This window comes from Nakaseomyces glabratus, chromosome B, assembly GCF_010111755.1.
Source record: "Nakaseomyces glabratus chromosome B, complete sequence".
NCBI classification, from domain to species: Eukaryota; Fungi; Ascomycota; class Saccharomycetes; order Saccharomycetales; family Saccharomycetaceae; genus Nakaseomyces; species Nakaseomyces glabratus.
Genome location: NC_088952.1, coordinates 238,750 through 261,340, shown reverse-complemented (window position 1 = coordinate 261,340; position 22,591 = coordinate 238,750). Strand labels below are relative to the sequence as shown.

General features: G+C 40.8%; 11 protein-coding genes across 11 annotated transcripts; 4 read left to right on the top strand and 7 right to left on the bottom strand.

Annotated features, from left to right (window-relative positions):
- Positions 1 to 178: 178 nt before the first annotated feature.
- On the top strand, positions 179 to 1,468 carry RMD5 (ubiquitin-protein ligase RMD5; the record flags this gene model as incomplete). Its single annotated transcript, XM_445088.1, has 1 exon — positions 179 to 1,468. The coding sequence occupies one exon, from the start codon at positions 179 to 181 to the stop codon at positions 1,466 to 1,468; it is 1,290 nt and encodes a 429-aa protein (XP_445088.1).
- Positions 1,469 to 1,599: 131 nt separating this feature from the next.
- Positions 1,600 to 3,015, bottom strand: CHL4 (Chl4p; the record flags this gene model as incomplete). The annotated part of the gene is made up of 1 exon (XM_445087.1): positions 1,600 to 3,015. The coding sequence occupies one exon, from the start codon at positions 3,013 to 3,015 to the stop codon at positions 1,600 to 1,602; it is 1,416 nt and encodes a 471-aa protein (XP_445087.1).
- A 1,251-nt stretch (positions 3,016 to 4,266) lies between these two features.
- Positions 4,267 to 4,836, top strand: GVI51_B02541 (uncharacterized protein; the record flags this gene model as incomplete). The annotated part of the gene is made up of 1 exon (XM_445086.1): positions 4,267 to 4,836. The coding sequence occupies one exon, from the start codon at positions 4,267 to 4,269 to the stop codon at positions 4,834 to 4,836; it is 570 nt and encodes a 189-aa protein (XP_445086.1).
- A 131-nt stretch (positions 4,837 to 4,967) lies between these two features.
- On the bottom strand, positions 4,968 to 7,445 carry PAM1 (Pam1p; the record flags this gene model as incomplete). The annotated part of the gene is made up of 1 exon (XM_445085.1): positions 4,968 to 7,445. The coding sequence occupies one exon, from the start codon at positions 7,443 to 7,445 to the stop codon at positions 4,968 to 4,970; it is 2,478 nt and encodes an 825-aa protein (XP_445085.1).
- A 498-nt stretch (positions 7,446 to 7,943) lies between these two features.
- On the top strand, positions 7,944 to 9,536 carry HEM1 (5-aminolevulinate synthase; the record flags this gene model as incomplete). The annotated part of the gene is made up of 1 exon (XM_445084.1): positions 7,944 to 9,536. One exon carries the CDS (start codon positions 7,944 to 7,946, stop codon positions 9,534 to 9,536), a length of 1,593 nt encoding a protein of 530 aa, XP_445084.1.
- Positions 9,537 to 10,650: 1,114 nt separating this feature from the next.
- RTN1 (Rtn1p) lies at positions 10,651 to 11,535 on the bottom strand (the record flags this gene model as incomplete). The annotated part of the gene is made up of 1 exon (XM_445083.1): positions 10,651 to 11,535. One exon carries the CDS (start codon positions 11,533 to 11,535, stop codon positions 10,651 to 10,653), a length of 885 nt encoding a protein of 294 aa, XP_445083.1.
- A 624-nt stretch (positions 11,536 to 12,159) lies between these two features.
- On the bottom strand, positions 12,160 to 13,707 carry MSC1 (double-strand break repair enhancer MSC1; the record flags this gene model as incomplete). The annotated part of the gene is made up of 1 exon (XM_445082.1): positions 12,160 to 13,707. One exon carries the CDS (start codon positions 13,705 to 13,707, stop codon positions 12,160 to 12,162), a length of 1,548 nt encoding a protein of 515 aa, XP_445082.1.
- A 1,126-nt stretch (positions 13,708 to 14,833) lies between these two features.
- Positions 14,834 to 16,600, top strand: RSC9 (Rsc9p; the record flags this gene model as incomplete). The annotated part of the gene is made up of 1 exon (XM_445081.1): positions 14,834 to 16,600. One exon carries the CDS (start codon positions 14,834 to 14,836, stop codon positions 16,598 to 16,600), a length of 1,767 nt encoding a protein of 588 aa, XP_445081.1.
- A 306-nt stretch (positions 16,601 to 16,906) lies between these two features.
- On the bottom strand, positions 16,907 to 17,845 carry PGA3 (cytochrome-b5 reductase; the record flags this gene model as incomplete). The annotated part of the gene is made up of 1 exon (XM_445080.1): positions 16,907 to 17,845. The coding sequence occupies one exon, from the start codon at positions 17,843 to 17,845 to the stop codon at positions 16,907 to 16,909; it is 939 nt and encodes a 312-aa protein (XP_445080.1).
- A 638-nt stretch (positions 17,846 to 18,483) lies between these two features.
- Positions 18,484 to 19,824, bottom strand: TUB3 (alpha-tubulin TUB3; the record flags this gene model as incomplete). The annotated part of the gene is made up of 1 exon (XM_445079.1): positions 18,484 to 19,824. The coding sequence occupies one exon, from the start codon at positions 19,822 to 19,824 to the stop codon at positions 18,484 to 18,486; it is 1,341 nt and encodes a 446-aa protein (XP_445079.1).
- Positions 19,825 to 20,559: 735 nt separating this feature from the next.
- Positions 20,560 to 22,302, bottom strand: PHO84 (phosphate transporter PHO84; the record flags this gene model as incomplete). Its single annotated transcript, XM_445078.1, has 1 exon — positions 20,560 to 22,302. The coding sequence occupies one exon, from the start codon at positions 22,300 to 22,302 to the stop codon at positions 20,560 to 20,562; it is 1,743 nt and encodes a 580-aa protein (XP_445078.1).
- Positions 22,303 to 22,591: the final 289 nt, after the last annotated feature.

Here is a 22,591-nt window from a genome sequence, read left to right as displayed (position 1 = left end):
CTCTATAACTTTAACAATGAGTCGTCCCACACTATCAATCGGATTTTAGCCCTTAAACAATAATCGCACCTCTAAGCAATTCAGTATATATATAATCTAACTTTCGTCCCAATATTAACCAATATGGGGGCCAGTTAATCATTAGATAACAGTACTAAACTAGCTGCTGTTAGCAAGAATGTCTAAGTTACTCGCCAGTGTGGAAGGCGAATACGCAAAGTTCTACCGTCAATTTGAGGAAGATGAACAACCGAGAAGGCTCACCCACATAGAGAAATGTCTGGAAGACACACAAGAGTTCAAATTACAATTGAAGAAACTTAGAGCACATTTAAATAAATACATTAATGATTGTGAGGAGGGGCACATTGAAGATCAGAAAAAGTCGCAGAAAAAGAAGGACTTGATTGTAGATAAAATAAACAGGAGTCATAAGCAGTTCGAGCATTCAATAAGAAAAAGCCATAAGTTACAACAATCAGCTCTGACTGGATATCATAAGCATTTTCTAAATAGACTTACAAAGATTGAGATAGATCAGATTTATCTTAACAAGTTACCAGAAGATGCTCATAGTTACGTCAAGGAAGCCATAGGATATCATATTTGCCGGTATCATATGAAATCTTTACCAGTTATGGATAGTAAGGATGTATTAATAAATTATCTTGAGAGTCTATATGGTGTCAGTCCGCAAATGTCAGATAAGTTTATTGATATGGGTGAAGTCATACAAAACATCCAAACCCAGAGTACTCACAGATGTTTGGATTGGATAAATCATGTAAGTGAGGATCAAATTTATTCAGAGACGATTTCGAAAGAGGGATTAACGACCTTGAAAGATCTGCAGTTCCAGTTATATATTCTTGAGTTTTTAAAGGTTTTAAGAGAAGGAGATGCATTACAATCTTTCAAATACATTACCAATGTTCTGCCCAGAGGAAACTTTAACGACAAAGCAAACGACATAATACAAAAAATAGCTCCACTTTTGACTAAAAGTGTAATAGGTAAGCCAGTAGCTGATATTGACGCTATTTTGAAAGAGCAGGTGGACAAATGCGTGTCGATTTTTACAATGGAGTATTGCGCATATTTGAATCTCCCTCATCACTCACCTCTATTTCTGATTGTCTTGAGTGGTATAATATCTTTCCAGTTTTTCATAAAATATAAAAATATCAGGAGTACAGCACATGTGGGTTGGACCACTGAAGATGAATTACCATTCGATGTTAAGTTGCCTCCATTTCTTTCTCACTTTCATCCGATATTTATATGTCCTGTTCTCAAAGAAGAAACAACAGTTGAAAATCCACCATATTCGCTGGCCTGCCATCACATTATCTCAAAGAAGGCACTTGATAGATTGTCAAAGAATGGTTCGCTCACATTTAAATGCCCTTATTGTCCTGTGAATACATCTATGGCAAACACTAGAAAGGTTAACTTTATAATGGTCTAGATGCTGCTAACTTTCGGTTGAATTAATTCTTGTTATCGTTCCATTAGTAGTACTATTACAGAATATATTGACATATACATACATATATATGTTTTATAGAAAGAACACAATCAAATTAACCACAGCAAATACTAAATAATTCCGGATTTTGGTGAAACAGTTGCGGTGAATTCGTTATTTTTAATTATTCCAGAAGATGCACCATTTTCACCTGTCAGCCAACCAGGCATGTGTTCAATATCGATCAAATTACGGTCACAAAGCTCATGCAGACCACCAAAAATATCATTGCCAATTAGTTTTAGTGAAATTGATTGGGAACCTTTATCAGATTCGCCCTCAATAATGGCAATATCTACATCCTCATCTTCTTTATTGTAAGGTCCAGACCAATTATCATTAGTAACAGTATAATGTGCCTTTTTCATAGGTAGCAAAGAGGTATATTTTGAAAGTAAGATATTAGACTGTTTTTGACTTAAATTGTAGACTTTATCAATCTTTTTTTTTATCTCAAAAATCTTTTCATGGATAATACCGTTCTCTGACCCTTTAAACCTTATCATATTTTTCTGTAGTCTGAGTCTTTTGGTATCTCTATCTTCATGATTCACCTCATCAAGGTCATCTAAGTCGTGTATCTTCCTTACCAGTATCCTTCTGCCTTTGTATGATTCGTGGCTCTCTATATCTCCAAATGGCGTTGTTTCAACCTGTCCTTCAGCATATTTACTCCATTGGCCCATTGCTTTACTATATCTAGAAGGACCGTCGATTATTAAGATTTTTTCCAAATTTAGGATTGGTGTTTTGGTCTTCTCCTCGAGTATTATCGGATCCCTGAAGGAGAGAACTCTTTCTATACAGTCGTGGATGAAGGATGCATATATATCATTCTCTGGGGAATGTATTATGAAGGGCGTGTTTATGCCAAATACAAGATAGTATGGTTTCCTGGAGATCAGTTGGTTCTCTTTTGATTTTATGAGTTTCTGTTCAAATATCTCTTCATTTAGTATGATTCTGTTTCTTTTGACCGATGATAGAAAGAGATTATTTGTATCATATGACTGTATTCGCAGGATTAGCACAGGAAGTACAGCATGCTGGCATAAGAAAAAGTGTGTGAGGTATAATTTAGTTAGTTCATTTTTAAGAGCTGAGACGAATTTCTTTGGATTCATTGAGAAATTGCTATTCTGTCCTGTTAATGAGTTTTTCAAATATTTGGACTTCCATGAATAATTCGCTGGTCTTTCCATCAGCAAGATACAGTCTATCTCTGCCAATTGATATGCATTGAGCCCCATGGGCCAGTACACATACATCATTTGTGCAATCACCGTCTTTTTATTGACCTGTTGTGCTAGGTAGCCTTCGATAGTTTGTTTCACTTCCTCGACACTAATGGGATCCTGGCTGCCAGCGCCAAATTTCCTAGTCCATTTCACCGATAACTCGCAAAGCTGATCGACTTTCAGTCTATTCAGCTTCCGGTATATAATATCATCCTTCAACTTCGGCACGTACGTGTCTTCCAGTTCCATTTTTCTTATTTGGAAGTGTGTATGTACTTTGTATCCATCCAAATCAGTTCATAATATTGATCAATATAGCAATAACATGTAAAAGGACAAAAGAAATATCTAAAAGCACCTCGTGTATCAATAGCACTAATCCCAACCAGTTGCTAATATAGTCACGTATTCAAATATTGTTTGTTGTTATATTTGGGTATTATAGCTCATCGCGTTTTATATACATTTGTACGTATAGTCACAATATCACCGTACATACTTATACAGCTAACGTACAGCACGATAGTAAGCAGGTCGCGTGCAAATTTCCATATCATCTTATACTAATTACATTGTTGCCAAATATTTTTCTTCACGATTTTTAGTAAATATGGACCTCCTACTGAAGTTTCTGTGTATGAAAAAGGAACTAAAAGATAGAGAGTCATTAACACAGCAACACAACGACAACACACACTTTGGCGGGTTTAGGTCACATGATTAGAAATGTGTAAGACCAAAGTGTAATATAGTGGATGATAATAGTTTGCTGGAAGTAAGAGTATAGCACCATATATTTGGCTAGAGCGTGCTTCAGCAAAATTTAGATATTTGTTGTGATGGGTTTGGGTTCGATTTCTATTATGTTACTCTAACATTGAGAGTTGGTTATTGCAGTGGCCTTTCCCTTCCAATGTCGATACACAGCTTGTTACAGGTCGTGACGTGAAACTCACGTTGACTCTGAACTGTGGATTATAGTATCTAGTTCCCACGCCCTGGATATATTTTTGTAGATATGATTCAATTTATTGACTGCTACACAGTATGTACAATGTAGAGCATAATAATCAGAAGAATGATCCTATCTAATGCCCCTCCCATATGATATTCTTTTCAGATCCTTAATTCTAATTCCACACTTTAAACATGCACTGATTGTTGCTACAGATGTATTTTACAACTTGATTACCATCTTGCTTCTTCTTATAGTTGTAATTCTGCTGCTAATAGGTACCTTTCCCTCCACAGCAATAAGTGGACTCGTGATCTTGTTCTCTTACACATTCTTAGAATGACTATTATGCTTTTAAAAATACTACAATTGACAACCAAAGGATAGCTGATGGTATATACAGTATACTAGGAGATGTTACTTTATATATATGGTTCCATGTATGTAAATCAACAATTATATAGCTTCTTTCAAATTTTATTACTGAATTGAATAAGTAAATTAATGTCTATAAACACTGGAAATTAACACTAACTCATAAAAGTATGGTGAGGAATAAACTCCCGAGTGTTGATGAAGATGAAGCATTCTATCGCCTTGCTGCTGATGCCATCAATTATGTCAGATCTCCATCATTTCAACCCAATGCTGGTAATACGCCATCGCTTATAGTCCATGAATTGACATTGAGACTGACAAACATGAACAAAGAAGTAGCGGTGCCTCACATCAAACCACATTTAATACCAATGTCTTTGGATGATCATGTGGAGCAAATAATTCCTAGTATAACGGCGCAAGTACGACGAGAGAAGTCTGGTATAAAAACTGCATCGATAGAGCCGCCTAATTACCTATATGACAATGGTAAGCACACAAGAAGGCGAAGCAATCAGAAAATATACCCTTGTAATATTTGTGGAATAAGCTATGACAAGTTGACAGATTTGAGAAAGCATGAAAGAGCCTCCCATGAGCCTAAACAAGAGAATGTATGTATGAATTGTGGAAAGAAGTTTGCTAGAAAAGATGCCCTAAAGAGGCATTTCGATACTGTTTTATGCCATGTTGATAAAAGAAACAATCAGATATCACCACGAGAACGAAGTAAATGAAAATACTACCTACCGTGCACCTGTAACATCATCAATAGTCGTTAATTATTGAAAATAAAACTTATATGTATTAATGAAATTTATGTTCGAATGCTAATTATATAGTCTATTCCTAATGTATTATAAGCTTTTCAGCTCCTCTTAAACAGTCCAAACCGCTTCTTCTTCTTCTTTTTATCAGTATCAGTTTTTTCACTTGCAACATCTTGCGCAGTGGTATTGCTTGAGAGGTTCATAAAGCTTCCTGATTGCGAGCTAGCTGGTCTCGACTCTGATGTCACAGTTCCAGCCTGTGACGATGGCGGCTGCTGTACATTCAAGTATTGATTACTAGTATTATTTGAACCCTGTTGATCATTTACGTTCTTATTATTGAAACTTTGGTTAGTTTGGACAGGTGGAGCCGAATTACCAAAGCGAATAGGTTCCCTAGAGCCATAAGTATTTAGATTCGCAGGCTGGCTCTGTGAGTTAGGTAGTGTGTTATAACTTGACGTAATCGCAGTAGTATTATTAGTTGGTGCTATCCCATTATTAGTAGGATAGTTGTTCTGATTACTTAATATTCTGTTAACAACAGGCATGTTCTTTGGTTGATTTGGTTGACTTGGTTGCTGGTTGCCGTTGAAGAATGGGTTTGAAACGTGTCTAGGGGTAGTCATGTTACTGTTCGGACCTTGCATCATAGGCATTGTGTTACTTGAAAGAGAGTTAAACCTGCTTTGAGATGTAGAGGTAGAATAGTTACCCATCATTCTGCCACCGTAATCGTTACTAGTATAGCCTGGTACATTGTTAAAGCTATGCATTGTTACAGGTCTATTCTTTCTACTTGTAGTTTTCAGTGGTACATTACTATTAAAATGGCCTTGAGGGTACCCGCCAGCACTATTGTTATTTCCGACATAGTTGTTCATAACATTGGTTGAAGCAGATGGGATACTGTGGCCAGAAGATATTCTGCTATTATTGTAGTATGGATTGTTGTTTACTGAGCCGTTTGAATATGGACGATTATCTGAGATGGGAATGTTATTACCCAAGTCCGGTATCCTAGATGAGGAATTATTTTTTTGTTTTCTCATCATGTGATACTGCTGTGGGTTGGTGGTCTGTGGTTGCTCATAACTTAACGACTTCTTTTTCATGCTGAGTTCACGTTCTTGAAGTTCAAGTTCTTTTCTCTTTAGTTCTAATTCTTTTTCCTTCAAATAAGACATATTGTCTAATCCATTAATTCTCGATTCTGAAATTGACTTTGAAATAGGTTGTGATAGAGTATCATCAGCCATCACTGATCCTCTAGAAATACTGGTATTACTCATTCTACTTTGAGTTTCTAGTTCTTTTAGTCTAGCCTTCAATGCATTCAATTCGTCCTGATGTTTCTTTTCGTCTTGATCAAGTTTTGTACTCAGTTCTTTAGCATAGTTTTGTTGATAAGCAAGCTCTTCATTCAACTTCTGTAACTTTTCTTCCAAGAGCTGTTCATTTTGTGAGCTTTTTTGATTAGTATCCGATCTTTGAAACCATATCGATTTACCTGCATTTAAAATTTGATATTGACGGATCATAGTGTACAGAAATTCCAGATATGGTGTCTTAATGTTTAAGTCATCTGCGAGTAGGATCGGTTGTAACAAAACCACATCAAAATTGATGAATTTGTTTTGTCCCTGAGCAAAATAGTGGACATTAGTAGGAAGAGTATTCTGATTTTGGAATAATGTCGGCCAAGAGTTCAAAATCTCGGTTTCTGAGGAATATCTCTGAGGCAGTTGAACTCCAAAACGAGATGCTATCGTTATGACTTCGTTTATCAAACCTGTGATCAACGGTTTTGATAATATATGTGAGCTTAGGTTAGTTGGATTCAATTCTTCGAGAATAATCAGCAATGGTTCAAGACAAATTTTCGGTATAGCAAATGACCACTGACTAGTTTGGTACTGCTGGTAGGAGTTGTTGCAATCGCTTATTGTATCATTTGGTAAAAGCTTTGAAAACAATTTTGTAAAAGTTTGGAGTAGGTTTAATGCATGTGTGGTGTATCCTCCAGTCCTTTGGTCAATATCCGTAGACCCCAACAGGATGCTATTGTCAGAAGCCGAGTCGCATAGTTTAACATTTCCTGCTTTGGTGTAATGTTGGATAGAATTAGAGTCTATTGTAAACCTCAGGTCATAGTCAGTTACGTAGCCAAATATGTTATGATGTGGAATGGCTGTTCCTACCACTTCTGTGACAAATTTTTGTAAGTTGATGGCACTTGACTCGTTGATCACAAGCTTCGTGTTTGTATTGTTGAACAAAGGCAACACCTCGTTGACCCGTTTGGATAATGCATGTAGCGACGAAGCTGCAGCATTCACAAACACCAAATCGAAACCCGCGTTGCCTCTGCTGTCAAGTAAATCGCCAACACTCATAAACACTTTGGTCGGGTCCACTTGCAAACCACCGTTCCCATACTGCCTGGTCCGCACCGTAACATCCTGGGAGTACTTGCTACCAACGACACAGAGCTCAATGCTCTTCGCTAGCGAGAACCTCCATGCCAGGAACAAGTCAAATGGATCATCTCCATAGACTAATACACTCAACGACATTCAGCAATTTGTATCTGTCGCCACTACTAAGCTGCAATAAAAACGGAAGTGTGTGAGGGGGAAGAACTCAACTGCCTTTATACCTCTCTTACAGTTACAATCAGTGATATCTGTTAACAATGTTGCAAGATTCTAAAATAGAAGTTAACTCGTTTCGTAGTCACGGGGAAAAAAAGCTTAAACTAATTCAATGCAAGTGACAACTCAGATGATTGCCTTCTTTCGTTCAACTTAGACAGAGTACCTTGTTCTGGACCTCGTAAGTCCAATCCCGATCCTCCGTTGCTGTTTGCGATGTTTGTCGTTGCTTCATGTTTGGGCTCTGACTAAGAATTTTTCACTTTTCTAATGACAGGAAGGTTGAAAAATTATTCTAATGGGCTTGACTGAAAAAAAAAATTGTATAAAAAGTAGATTGCGATGAGCTGTTCCTTTGTCTGTGGTCTGAGGAGAGTATAGCACATACAAAAGCGCTGTATTAACTTGTTCTGTTTTGCGATGTTCCGTCCTGTGTTGAAGGTGAGGCCATCGTTCTCGTACCCATATAGCATTGTTTCTTCGAGGTCAGTGAGACTAGCATCTACTGCCACTGCCAACGCTAACACTGCCGCTGCCACTTCTACAGTTGCTGCCCATGGTACCCAGGAGACGCCCTTTGACTTTGAAGGCCACTTCGAGAGCGAGTTGGCCAAGAAGAGACTGGATAAGTCGTACAGGTACTTCAATAACATCAACAGGCTTGCGAAGGAGTTCCCCTTGGCTCACCGTCAGTTAGAGGACGATAAAGTCACTGTGTGGTGTTCCAACGATTACTTGGCTTTGTCTAAGAACCCCCAAGTCTTGGACGCTATGCGCAAGACCATCGACAAGTACGGTGCTGGTGCAGGTGGTACCAGAAACATTGCCGGCCACAACATTCCAACCATGAGACTGGAGGCTGAGCTAGCGGCCTTGCACAAGAAGGAAGGTGCTCTAGTGTTCTCCTCTTGTTATGTTGCCAACGATGCCGTCATCTCTCTATTGGGTCAAAAGGTGAAGGACTTGGTGATCTTCTCCGATGAACTAAACCATGCCTCCATGATCGTTGGTATTAAGCACGCCAACAGACCTAAGCACATCTTCAGACACAACGACTTGGCTCAGCTGGAGGAGATGCTACAGATGTATCCAAAGTCTACTCCAAAGTTGATCGCTTTCGAGTCTGTCTACTCTATGGCTGGTTCTGTTGCAGACATCAACAAGATATGTGACTTAGCTGAGAAATACGGTGCGCTAACTTTCCTAGATGAAGTGCATGCCGTCGGTCTATACGGTCCACATGGTGCCGGTGTCGCTGAGCATTGTGACTTCGAAGCCCACCGTGTTGCAGGTATCGCCACTCCACCACAAGGTGACAACGGTAGACTCAGAACAGTCATGGACCGTGTTGATATGATTACCGGTACTTTGGGTAAGTCCTTCGGTACTGTTGGTGGTTACGTCGCTGCTTCGAGCAAGCTAATCGACTGGGTTAGATCTTACGCCCCAGGTTTCATCTTCACCACTACCTTGCCTCCAGCTGTCATGGCTGGTGCTGCTGAGGCCATCAGATTCCAACGTTCTCACTTGAACTTAAGACAAGATCAACAAAGGCACACCGCATACGTCAAGAAAGGTTTGCATGATCTTGGCATTCCAGTTATTCCTAACCCATCCCACATTGTCCCAGTTCTAATTGGTAACCCAGATTTGGCTAAGCAAGCCTCTGATATTCTAATGGAAAAGCATCGCATCTATGTTCAAGCTATCAACTTCCCAACTGTTTCTCGTGGTACCGAGAGATTGAGAATTACTCCTACCCCAGGTCACACAAACGATCTATCTGATATTTTGATTGCTGCAGTCGATGATGTCTTTAATGAATTGCAATTGCCACGTATCAGAGATTGGGAAATGCAAGGTGGTCTATTGGGTGTCGGTGACAAGAACTTCGTCCCAGAACCAAATCTATGGACTGAAGAGCAACTATCTTTCAGCAACGAGGATTTGAACTCTAACGTCTTTGAGCCAGTTATCGACCAACTTGAAGTTTCCAGTGGTGTCAAATTATAAATGAGAGTATAAATGAAGATAAAAAAAATGCATTTCCATTTTGCATAAATACCGGGCTAGGTTATTTGTTTCAGTGGTTTTTTTCTTTTTCATGATTTTACCTAATATGCTCTAACCACTTAGTATGTGGTAGGCGCCATTGCCATCAATAAGGTAATCTTAATGGACACGATACCATGTTTTTTTAACGACTTTTTGAGGGAATATCTAATGATTCTTTATTATAGATTGTAAAGAATGAATGTTTTTATTTTTTGTTGTTTGTGTTATTTTTCCTAATTCTAATAAGACTATTTTTTATTATTTTTTTTTAATTTGTTTTCTATTCCTATTACCATTCATCAAAGGGTCAGTAGCATGAATATCTGAGGGTTTAATTCTTTTATTTTACATTCTCTATCCAGAAAAGTAATCATAAGAGAATTTGCGAAAAGTATTACCTCTTAGATTTATTTATTGTTATTTTTCATATGTGAATACGATTTGTTATTATTGTTTCTGATTTATATTATGCTACGTCTGCTTTCGATGAAATTTTCTCATGAACATAGTCAATCTTAAACTCTTCCATAATAGAAACTCTTCTGTGTATTTCTTTACTTTATTATTTCAATGCTATTAGTTAAAAAAGAGGAGAGAAGATATAAACACTTAATTAATATGTTAACTTTCCAGTTCGTTTTGTATAGTGCATAAATCTATTTGCTATCTAATTGTATAGCAAAACATAATATTATATATGTATTTTTGTTCAAGTTTCTATATTGTGTTGTGTTTTTCTTTACCTAATAATATTTAGAATGGGTGGGGAAGATATCTAGCATATGAGACTTGGAAAGTGACTGTACGGTCTGGAAAAGTGTTTCTTTTTTTCTATGCGTAATCACATCAAGGGACATATCAAATGCCTATTGAGAGATATAGTCAGCCTCCAAGATGAAGTATGTGGGTTCCAATAGATAAAATTACCGAATTGTTGTCCTTGTCATGAGGATTTCAAGAGTAATGCAAGTTTGTAGGTGAAAAAGAACAACGAGAATAAATTATCAGTGCTGGAGGGTTTTAAATCTAAAATATTCAAAAAAAAATAGAATGAGTCCTTTTCTCAGATCATTTATTGGTTTTGTTCGAATTGGTTTTGCAAGTGCTGGGTGCTTTGCTTCAATTCATCCTTCAAGTGGTCGACGTCAAATTCCTTGGTGGCGCTTGGGTGAGCTTCTGGGATGTTTGGCATCATTTGAGCAGCGGTAGAGATACCTTGGTCCATGGTGTTGGTGTTGTCGTATTGTCTGTTCTCGTTGATTGGGATGTCTGCAGCGATGTTAGCAGCGGTGGTGTTTGGAGCAGCAGAGGAGACGGTTGGTGGGTTGACTTGGTTCAACTTGGACTCGACCATCTTGCTGATTGGGCCCAACTTCTCCAAGTATGGCTTAGACTTCTCGCAAGCGACCTTAGAGTATTTCTGGGTCTTTTGTCTGGTGATCTTCAAGACCTCGGCAACGACAGCATCGATCTCCTTTTGGTAAGTCTTGTAGACCAATGGCAAAGTGAACAGAGCAATGTCACCGACGAACAAGATAGTCCAGACGGAGAACCAGGAGAAGAACTTGTGCAACAAGTATAGAACAACAGCAGCCTTGAAAGTCTGCTTTGGAGAGTTAGCGAAGACCAATTGTCTCATCTTGGCCTGCTTGACTGGCATCTGCTTCAAAGCGTTGTCGATGACAGGCTTGATCATGCCGACAACGTTAGGACAGTCCTTTGGACCATACTTGGTGACTAGACCTTGGCCCAGAACAAGCTTAGTAGAGAACTCTAGCAAAGCAGTAGACAAAAGAATAGTGTAGCCGACTCTCAAGAAGAAAGTCAAAAGGTTGACCTTCTTCAAGATCAACAAAGCAACCAAAGTGGTACCGAAAACCTTACCGGTTTCCAATGGGTTTCTCCATAGCAGTAGGTCACAATCACAGTGACACTTATTTTCCTTCTGAGTATCCATTATTGTTTATATGTTATCTTTATTATCAGATTACTAGTATTGTAATGGGTATGAACAACTTCAAAAATATAAATTTACATACTAATTAAATATTAAGTTATGTTAAGCCCTTCTTTAATAGATGCAATCAATTGCTAAAGGGAAATTATAAATTTTTTTTCCTGCTCTGCCTAAACTGCTCGTACAAGCGAAAAAGTGAAATTTTTTTCAGACTTTGAGGGATCAAGGCATCGTATTGATCATATTCAAGATGTCAAAATTGCCTCTGAACAAGGCAACTCTCTGAAATGCTTTCCCCCTGGGGGAGGGGACCTTCGCCGGTGCATTGTGTTAAACCCGATACTGTTTAAGGTAGAGACATCACTTGGGTTAGTAATGACTTCTCGACTCTTACAAATAATCTTTTACAAATCATGCCTTGGAAAATAGTTTTGTAATATGATGGGATGCAATCCAATATCCCGTATACGCATGGATCATATGCTTATAATTGAGAGAAAGAAAAAATAAAACTGTATGTTATTTGGATGAGTTTATTGAGATATGAACTACATATTTAAAAAAAAAAAATTTGTAATCATTAATAAGAGACAAAGATAAAAGTAATGTAAAAACTTGAGATGCTTAATGTAGCACACCATTGTATACCATGGAGGCCGTGTCGGAGACTCTGCGTGCGGCTCTCTTGTACCATGGTTCAGGTTGGATCTTGCCGAACAGCCACTGGGTGTTCTCGCGGGCCATGGCAACGAGCTCGTCCTGGCTGTACATGCCTTGCTTGACGTTCACACCAACTTTCTTCAAGTACTGAGTCAAGTCGTCCGTGGACCAGCCTTGGAAGGAGTCCATGAACTTGTTGGCGACGTCGTCCTTCATGTTGGCAGCACCCTTCTGCACGTTGGTCAACTCGTTGACAATGTAGTCGTATGTGTCGGAGCCTTGGCCGGCGATGTTGTTCTTCTTGGTCTTTAACCAGCTAACAAAGTCGTCAGTGTATTCCTTTGGTAGGCTCTTGAACCACTTGTTCTTGGTGGATACAGCCAAGTCACGCAGTTGTTGCTCAGTGGCATCCTTGGCATACTTCACTCTGTAGCTGTCCAGGTACGCCTTCAATTTGGCACTGTCCCAAGTGTCCATACCATATTGGCTCACAGCATCAACGGTCTCGCCAGTCTTCCTCTTGAAGAATGAGAACAAATTCCAGAAACTACTCTTGGAGTATTGCAATGCAGTGTCAGCAGACTTCTTCAAGTATGGTGTAGCAGTGTCCTGCATCTCCTGGGTGTACCACTCGACATCATCCTTCAACAAGTTGGCATGCGTTGAGGCCAAGTTCTTCAAGTAGTCGGCTTGATCCTTGGCGTTCTCCTTGACTGAGACACCGTGGCTCTTCAGCCAGTTCTCAATTTGGTCGGAGTTCCAGGTGTCGAACACAGTGCCCTTGATCTCACCTGCCTTGTCAAATAAGTCCAGCTTAGCAAGGTCGAGTTGGTTCAAAAGGTCAAGGCGCTTGTTGTCCACATCCTCAGAGACTTTGTAGATATTCTTCTTAACTAGGCTCATCAATTGGTCCCTTTTGTCCGTGGTCTGATCATACTTGATCTTGTAGTGGTCTAGCCAGTCCTGTAGATCCTTGTTAGACCAGTCATCGAAGTATGAGGAGGATGGATAGTAACCAGAGACTTCCAATTTCTTTGAGATGGTGTCAAAGTTGTCCTTGATAGTCTTGATCAATTGGTCCTTAGATTGGTTGGCCTCGTGGGGCAAGTCGTACTTGGCCAAGAACTTCATTAGCGAGTCCTGAGACCAGGAGTCAAAGAACCAGTTCTTCAATTCGGAAGACTTCTTCTTGGCCTTAGATTTAGCGGAATCGACACCGCCTAGCCATGGGAATTGGTACTGGTCACTGCCCCAGGTGTTCCACCACCCTTGGTTGTTGTAGCCAGTGGCATCCTTGGCAGACTCCCACTTCTCTTCAAGTTCCTTGATCAACTCATCTTTGCTCTTGGAGAAACTGCGAGCTAGGTCATCAGAGTAATCGTTGACATACTCTGACAAGTCACGCTTGGTGAACTTGTTTCTAATATTGGCGATGGCTCCATCTGAGCTGCCCAAAGCATCAACAGAGACCAGCACTGCTAACGTTGTAGCATAAACTCCAACTAGTTTCATAGTTTGCTGTGTAGTTATTTGGTATCCTTGTTATATTCTCCCAGTAAAAATTCTCTACCTAGAATATAAGAACTTTGTAGTAAACTTTTCTATGTTATAAGCAAATTTTGCAATGGAAAATCCTTATACTACCAACTAAGGAATAAGAAAATACCAAAAGAATCCTAACTATTATATACAAGTTCTTCAAGATAAAATTTTAGAGTTTAGGGAGATGCCCGTAATCCACTTTATTTTATTAAATTAGCTTTAACTAATTAATATTGCAATTATTCCATAATTCTTTGTATTAGGGATGGGCATCACTATAAGGACTTTCAGCAACCTAGAGTGCCCAAAGCTTTGTGTCCTTGGGCATTGTAGATGTGTTTGGAATTTAAGGGAAATACAGATTCTTAACAACCCCCAATTACCTGTGCTAGTAGACTCAACATATGATCCGTTGTAGCAATCAAAGTAACTCCCTAAATTTACAAGCATCGAAGATGCTTGTAAATTCTAAATTAATTGCAATGAATTTTACAATCGGGTATGAGTCTCAGAAGAAAAATGACGTATACTACTACTGTTCTAGCCATTTTTCTTTTCTTTTGCCCAAAAGCATATGCCCATGGTAGTGCATTCTGCAAGGCACTTGTATGTAATACTGTCTACGTGGTCCTCCCCTCATACTACAACACCGCTCTAAGTTGGTCCCATGGGCATGCAGAAGAAAAGAAGAACTGCATAGGGAATTATCGAATCCAGGATTTTAATAGAAATGGGGAATATGTCAAACACCCAAGAATCTACCTCGCTATTAACAAGTCTTTTGGCTAATACCCTTGGGTATAGTCCTTATTCTCTATTAGCTGGCTTTATAAAGCTCTAGTGTGTACGTACAACGGGACCAAGCCTCTCCCGGGAAACTTTCTCATCGCAACTTTTGGCAAACGCTAAGACACCAAAATATAGTCAACTATTAGTAGCATATCGTTGCACTTGCCTTAATCTTGACAAGTATAATTGTACCAGCATCACTGTGCATTGCTACTTTTAACTTTGGTTTTTTTTCTTAGAGCTTTCTACAGTGCCAATTGAGCTTTAGGTTGTATAAGAAGGTAGTGAGCAGAATAGCCAGGCCAAAATGTTTCATAATACTGGTATGAACTATGAAGTACAGCAGTTGCGTGAAGGTAGCGTGAACGGGCTGGAGAATGATGCCCCAATGGAAGGTTTCAGACACATCAGCGCGATTCCCATACGTGTCAGTCGAGAGCAGTCAAGCGGTATGCATGTTGAATCGCAGCACAACAACAACACGACTATGAGTGTGGATCCCAAGACGTACTCGCTGGCTAACTTGAACATCTTCCAAAACATCCCAAAGGAGACTGCCAGAGGTGTTGATGATCTCAGCCGGATGCGTATGTCCCTCCTAAGTGGTATCCCAGAAGAGATTAAATGGGCATTGAAGAAATATCTGGCATACAGTAACAAAGCTCCATACATGATCAACTTACAGAAATCCAAGGAACTTCTGCCTCTATTCAACCGTTTCATTGAGCAGCTAGTTGATTTGATAAACAAATTTAATGAACCTTTGATAGACGGTGCGTCAGCTATGGAGAAACTACAGGCAGGTTTAAATTGTCTTTTGATCCTAAGAAACTTGGCCCAGGACCAGGACTCTGTACAAGCATTGATTAGATATGAACCAATAAAGAAATTCTTGCTATTCGTGTTGCAGAAATATGCTTCATTGGCAGATTATGATCCAAAATGGACCGTCTATGAGTCTAACACCTCTTATCTGAACGAAATAATACACTACTCTCTGGATCTGATTGAAGCGATGTCCTCCTACATGGCTCCTGCTATGAAAGGTGATCCTTACTTCCTAGCGTTATTAAAAGTTTTGGGTTACACTAAGGATAGATCAATGGTGATATCGATATTAAGGTCACTCTCTAGACTACTTGTTAGATCTAAGGCAGATGAAGAAAGCGTTGTGGATAACATTAATCCAGATACGTTAACACAAATTGTCTGTTTCTTATTGATCGAATGTGATGAGGAACTTGTCATCGCTTCGTTAGACTTCTTGTATCAATATATCCTTCCAGGAAACCAAAGAATAAAAGAACTTTTCTCCGATCCAAAAAGATTTTCCATTTTTATATCTATCATACCAAAACTGTTAACTTATAATGTCAAATTACCGCAATACGAAACTCTAAAGCATACAGAAGTCAAATTAATAAAACGTTTAAGACCTCCGGCACCAGAAGAAGTGCCGGATGTTGATGAGGAGTTATTCAACCAACTACTTTCGATGAGTGAGCCATTGAGATCGACTACCTGGCTAAGATGTTGTTTTGAATCAATGGATGATGCAGAATTTACTCAAATTGCGCTTTGGAGGGCATATGAATCCAGATTTGGACCAAAACTGCGTGAAAGTTCGAGGAAACTTTTACCGGCTGTTGAATTTATAAAAAATGTCTCGAATTCCTTTAGAAATGCATCAGCAATGGTGGTTACAGAGCCAGAAACTGGAAAGAAAAGATTCATCATAAAGGGAATACAGCCAAGACACAAGGCCATCAGTATTAGAGAATCTGCAGAATTGCTAAGGCAACAACACTTGAATACTTCTAAATTCCTATTCAAAGATGGAGATAATATTGTACCAGCCAAACAAGAAAACCTTCCTTCAATCACATTTACAGACGATTTATCTGACGTATCAAAGGTAGCAGCTTCGTTCTTGTGCCTGGTTTCTAACGATAATGAGGGGCCAGGTACTAAATTTTGTCAGACAATTAAGCCAGTTCTTCTCCATGAACTTGCAGATGTTCCACCTTTGAATGCAGTACTTTCTGAATACATGGATAATGTATTGTTAATGTAATTGTTATCTCACACAAGCTTGATATGCTGACACGAGATCAATTGAGACTGTGTCATGCTACGGAATATGTTCTTAGAGGACGAAATATTGTAACAGTAACTTTGATATTAATTACATAATAACTAACTAATTAGTTTTGCTTTTATAATTCTATAGATCAGCGAATGTAATGGCATGAATGGGTATAAAAATAGCGTTAGATCATGCATTCTAACTATTGATCATGATGCCAAGTATAGATGCAGCAATGGTACATTTCAAAAAACCTTCCGGTGGATATTTTATTCTAGAAGTCTGTATTGTGCATTAGAACACAAAAACTTGTTCATCACCTTTAGTCTTCGTGTAGTCCATCTTCCAGCCTATTTCCTTAGCTTGGTCAAAAACCTTCTGAGTGAATCCTTCAGGACCACAAATCAGCAGTCTGCTGTCATCGGCCGGGTGTGGTAAATGTTTTACCATTGTTTCTTTAGAAATATGACCGACTTCACCTTCCCATTGGCCGGTTGGTTGAGAGACAATGTAGTGAACGTTGAAGTGGGGGTACTTTTCAGCCATCTCATCCAATTCTTCTTTCAGCAAAATGTCCTTTTCAGTTTCATTGCAGTATATTAGCGATAGCTTAGTCAGATCTTCTGGAACCGTTATAATATCGTTTAGCATCTGCAAAGCAGGCGTGATACCTGATCCACCGCATACCATACCGATGTTCTTGTAAGTGTTTGGCTTGTACACCAAAGAGCCAACAGGGCCACGGAAGTCAACAGTTTCACCAGGTTTCATAGAGGCAAAATATTTAGAGACTTTACCATCCTTGTATGATTTCACTAGCAAATCAATGTGGCCCTTTTCGAATCTCGTGCTGATTGGGTTGTAGTTTCTGACTTCTTCTTTACCATCAATGAACACTCTGACTTGTACATGGTGTCCACTTGGGATGTCGATCGTTTCTAATGGGGTCTTCAACTTGAATCTGTAAATCGCGGTGTTTCTAGAGATCAATGTCTGGTCTTCGAGCTCCAAGGAAGTCCACTTGTCTGGGTATAGAGAGCGTCTTCTCTTGAAAGCAGCAAAGAATCTAGCACCAATTAGGAGACCCAACACTGGCAAGGCCAGCAGGATCCTCCATTCACCAGAAAGCGCAGTCATGATGGCAGTACCGACCAGAAACAATGCCGTTGGGATATACAAGCCATGTAATGGCTCATCTAATATGTTCTTGTAAACAACTGGGTCCTCGTTCATTGCTGTTGTAGTCTGGCGCGATTGATTCCTTGTAAACTGTAGATCATGAAAAGAACTAAGCAGAGAGTCCAGATATATTCAAACCTTTATTATATGGTGTGAACCTTTGCGATGAGCTATTTTTTGCAATTTTTCAGATTAGTGAGAAAATGTTCCGAGAAGGATCCGAAGGACAAAGAACATTGATAATCACTAAGACCGATTTTTGTTGACTTTAGCTAAGAATCGCCACCTTCTAGCAACGGGATATTGTCCACCAGGGTAGAGGGATATGTGAAGGCATGGCGATTAGTACTAGAAGTACCGGAGTGAAGGATTAACACGATTTAATATTACGCTAAATAAGTAGAAAGTATAGTAGGAAAAAAAAAATTAGATATAATAATAAGTAGAAAGTAGAAATTTCTGAATTGAGGGCACGGCGGGCAAAAAAAATAAAGAAATACAATTTAATAAAGGCCCCCTAGGTATTCGTGTGCTATTATGGCTTTGACGTGAAATAGAAGGAATAAAAATTAGAAAATAAAAGTTGGTTAGAGAGAGAGAAAAAAAGAAGGTGATACATGATGGTATAAGATAGAGAGGATCAAAAAAAAAAATGAACGCGAGGGAAAAAAAAATAATATAATTCTGAGCAATTAGAATTCTTCGTCACCGTAGGAGTCGGCGCCGACTTCAATGTAGTCTCTCTCTAGTGCTGCAAGGTCTTCTCTAGCTTCTGTGAACTCACCTTCTTCCATACCTTCACCGACGTACCAGTGTACAAAAGCACGCTTAGAGTACATCAGGTCGAATTTTCTATCTATTCTCTTCCAAGCGTCAGCAATGGCGGTGGTATTCGACAGCATACACACTGCTCTCTTGACAGCGGACAATTGGGAGTTTGGAGTAGCTGTTGGTGGTTCGTAGCAGATACCGATCTTGAAACCGGTTGGGCACCAGTCCACCATTTGGATAGTCTTCTTGTTCTTTAGTTGAGCCACTGTTTGTTGGACATCTCTTGTTACCACATCACCTCTGTACAGTAGGCATGTGGCCATATATTTACCTGTTCTTGGGTCACACTTGACCATCTGGTTGCCTGGTTCGAAGCAAGCGTTGGTGATCTCCGGCACGGAGTTCGATTCGTGGTAGGCTTTGCTCTTGGATAGGATTGGCGCGTAGGAGACCAGTGGGAAGTGGATTCTTGGGTATGGGACCAGGTTAGTCTGGAACTCGTTCAAGTCTACGTTCAAAGAACCGTCGAATCTCAAGGATGCGGTCACGGAGGACACCACCTGGGCGACCAAGTTATTCAGGTTCGAGAAGCTGGGTCTGGTGATGCCCAGGTTCTTCTTGCACATGTCGTAGATGGCTTCGTTGTCGACCATGAAGGTACAGTCTGCGTGTTCCAGTGTGGTGTGTGTAGTCAAGACGGTGTTGTATGGCTCCACGACGGAGGTGGACAGCTGGGGAGCTGGGTACACGGCGAACTCCAGCTTGGACTTCTTACCGTACTCTATGGACAACTGCTCCAACAGCAAAGAGCCCAGACCGGAACCCGTACCACCACCCAGCGAGTGCGTGAACAAAAAGCCCTGGAGCCCGTCACACTGGTCCGCGATCTTGCCGATCCTCTCCAGGATATCGTCCAGCAGGTCTCTGCCGACCGTGTAGTGGCCACGCGCGTAGTTGTTGGCGGCATCCTCCTTACCGTTGATCAGCTGCTCCGGGTGGAACAGGTCCTTGTATGGGCCCGTGCGCACCTCATCGATCACATTGGGCTCCAGGTCCACGTATATGGCCCTGGGAACGTACTTCCCGGCGCCAGTCTCGTGGAAAAACGTAGAGAACCCTTCCTCGCCACCTTTAGGCTTCGTCAGCCCTTCTTCCAAGTACCCATCTGGCCTGATCCCGTGCTCCAGGGAGTACAACTCCCAGCAGGCGTTACCGATCTGGCAACCGGCCTGCCCAACATTGATACTGATAACCTCTCTCATTTGTGCAAAATCGACTTTGATGCTGTTGTAACTTGCTCGATGCCTGGGAGTAAGTAATAGTATCTTTTTGTATTGTAGAGCTTATGGTAAGCGTTCAGCTTTTAGATGTTTGGACTTGTGTTAGTGTTTAGCACTAGCAGCTGTGAGAAGACAGAAAATATTTCCTGATGTACACTCCTGCGGTAGTTTCTGAGTCAAACACTAACAATTTCGCGTTTTGTAGCTCAATTCCTCTCAGTTTGCACACAGACAGACCAGACACATATCTTGATGTACGTACTGGCATGTGTTGTAGTGTATAGTGATCCCTCTTCTTGTTATTTGTTTACATATTTCCCGATTCGGGGGTAAAATGGGCAGGGGCGGGGCAGGTTTTGGTGCGTGTTGTATTGTTTTACGGTGTGGGGGTGGTGTGATCTTGTCGTGTCGTGATAGAATACTGTATTGCTTTCACTCTCCTGCTATCTCATTACTACTCTGTACCAAGCTGCAATGGATATCGCTATGTTATACCATATATATGCATATTACTGAACTGAAATGAATGATAAATTAAAATAGGGTTCTAGTGTACAAAATCTATATAATTAAATGAGGTGAATTAGAAACTTCTTCACAGATGTCTTTTTATAGTGCAAGGTTGTTATAAATGTGTTCGAATTGTAAAATTTTGAAACTCAGAAATACCAAAGTTCCGAATTCCCGAATGCTGTGCAAGTAGGCCCTATCTCTTCTTCAAACCATGTGTGAGACAGAGGACGAGGAAGTGCTGTCGGCGACAGTAACTGGGGCCAGCTTGGAGATGTCCACTTCGTCGTGGTACTTCTCAGAGATCTCCTCCAGGGTCATTCTCTTGGTCTCTGGGATCAGCAACGTCAAGAAGATACCGAGCAGCATGAACAGCGCGAAGATCTCCATAACGTGTGGCAACCAACAGTTCTTAGGCTTGCCGTCTCTGGCACAGTTGTGGTCGATCAGAGTACCCAAGGCGGTCTGTGCAATGATGGCACCGACTTTACCGCACGCAGCAGAGATACCGTGCGCAGTGGATCTGTATCTGGTTGGGAACACTTCACCAGGGACGATGAAAGTAGTAACGTTAGGACCGAAGTTCTGGAAGAATTGACAGATAACGTACAGAGCCAGCAGACCGTGGTCGCTGATCTTGTGGTAAGCGAAACCAATGACACAGAACAACGCGGTTAGGATGATGAAACCCATCATCTGGATAGGCTTTCTACCAATGGTATCAACAGTAAACACAGTGGCCCAGTAACCTGGCAGGGAACCAGCACAGATCAAGATCAGGTTACCGACAGCGGAGTCGTCAAGCTTGTGGTACACGTTCTTGGAACCAGCATAACCAATGGTTTGCAAGATAATGGCGGTGTTCAAACTTAAACCGTAGAAGGCCACATCCAGCACGAACCAAGAACCGGCGGTACCCAATAGAATCTTACCGTACTTCCACTTACCGAAATGGCTTCTGAAATCCTTCCAGGAGGCCTTCTTTGGTGGTGGGACGACGATACCGTCTTCGACAACAGTGGATGATCTTTCTAGGTCCTCCAAGTGCTCATCGTCGGCAGTGGCACGGACCTTCTCAATGTTAGATGGCAAGTCAACTTCTTCCTTGACATCTAGGGCGTATCTTGGGGATTCAGGGATGGTCAATCTGAAGTATAGACCGATAATACCTGGGACGGCACCGAAACCAATTAGGATTCTCCACATTTGGTCACAGGCCTTTTGACAGGCGTAGTCACACTCGGCACCAGAGTTGGCATAGATCAAATCACCTTTGTAAGCACGGATAACGATCAACGCAACCAGACCGCCCGCGATCTGACCCCATGCCTGGTTAGCGAACACGGCACCCATGATGGCACCTCTCCACTTAGTGGTAGCGAACTCAGATGTGATGATGGAACTCAATGGGTAGTCACCACCGATACCGATACCCATCACAATACGGTAGAAGGTCAGCACGGCTGGGAAGTTAATACCTGGGGAACGGCCAATGGTGGTCTGCAAGATGGTAGTAGCGATCATGACTATCAGTTCCAAACCGTATATCTTCTTACGACCGACAATGTCGGCCATGGTACCGAAACCCAATTGACCGATGACTGTACCGACAGAGGTGGAGACCTTCAGCAGCGTCTGTGTGGAGTTTGGCATGTTACCTTGCCAGAACACGTAGGACATCATTGATATAGACAAGTTGATGGCGAAGATATCGTACGAGTCTGTAAGGAAACCGACACCCGCGATCAGAATGGTACGGACTTGGTCCCAGCCGAACGGCCTCTCGTCGATCTTCTGCAAAGCCAGCCTCCTTCTCTCCAATGGGTCCTCAATGTGTGCGAAATCGTTCAAGTAGTTGTGGAAGGCCATGTTACCACCTTCCGTGATGTGCACAGGGACTTTCTTCTCCCTGGTGTCTACTTCGATCTCGTCCTTCTCGTTTCTGCTCATTATTTCCTTTGTTTTGGCTTATTCTTCTTTTGTGGGTCTTTGGGTTAGCAACTTGGATCCGGTAGTTTATCCTTCCAATACCCTCCATCTTATATACAAATTTTTTTTCCCTGCATCGACATACTAATTGGAAATATTAGAGATGAGCTTATAGTATTAGATTAGGACCACACGTGCATGTGGGCCCCTCTTTCCGCACATTGTAGTCTTAGCAGTCTTAGCAGCAGTCCTCGTCTTAGTCTTAGTCTTAGCAGTATAGCAGTACCGATAGCAGTAGCGATAGCAGTAG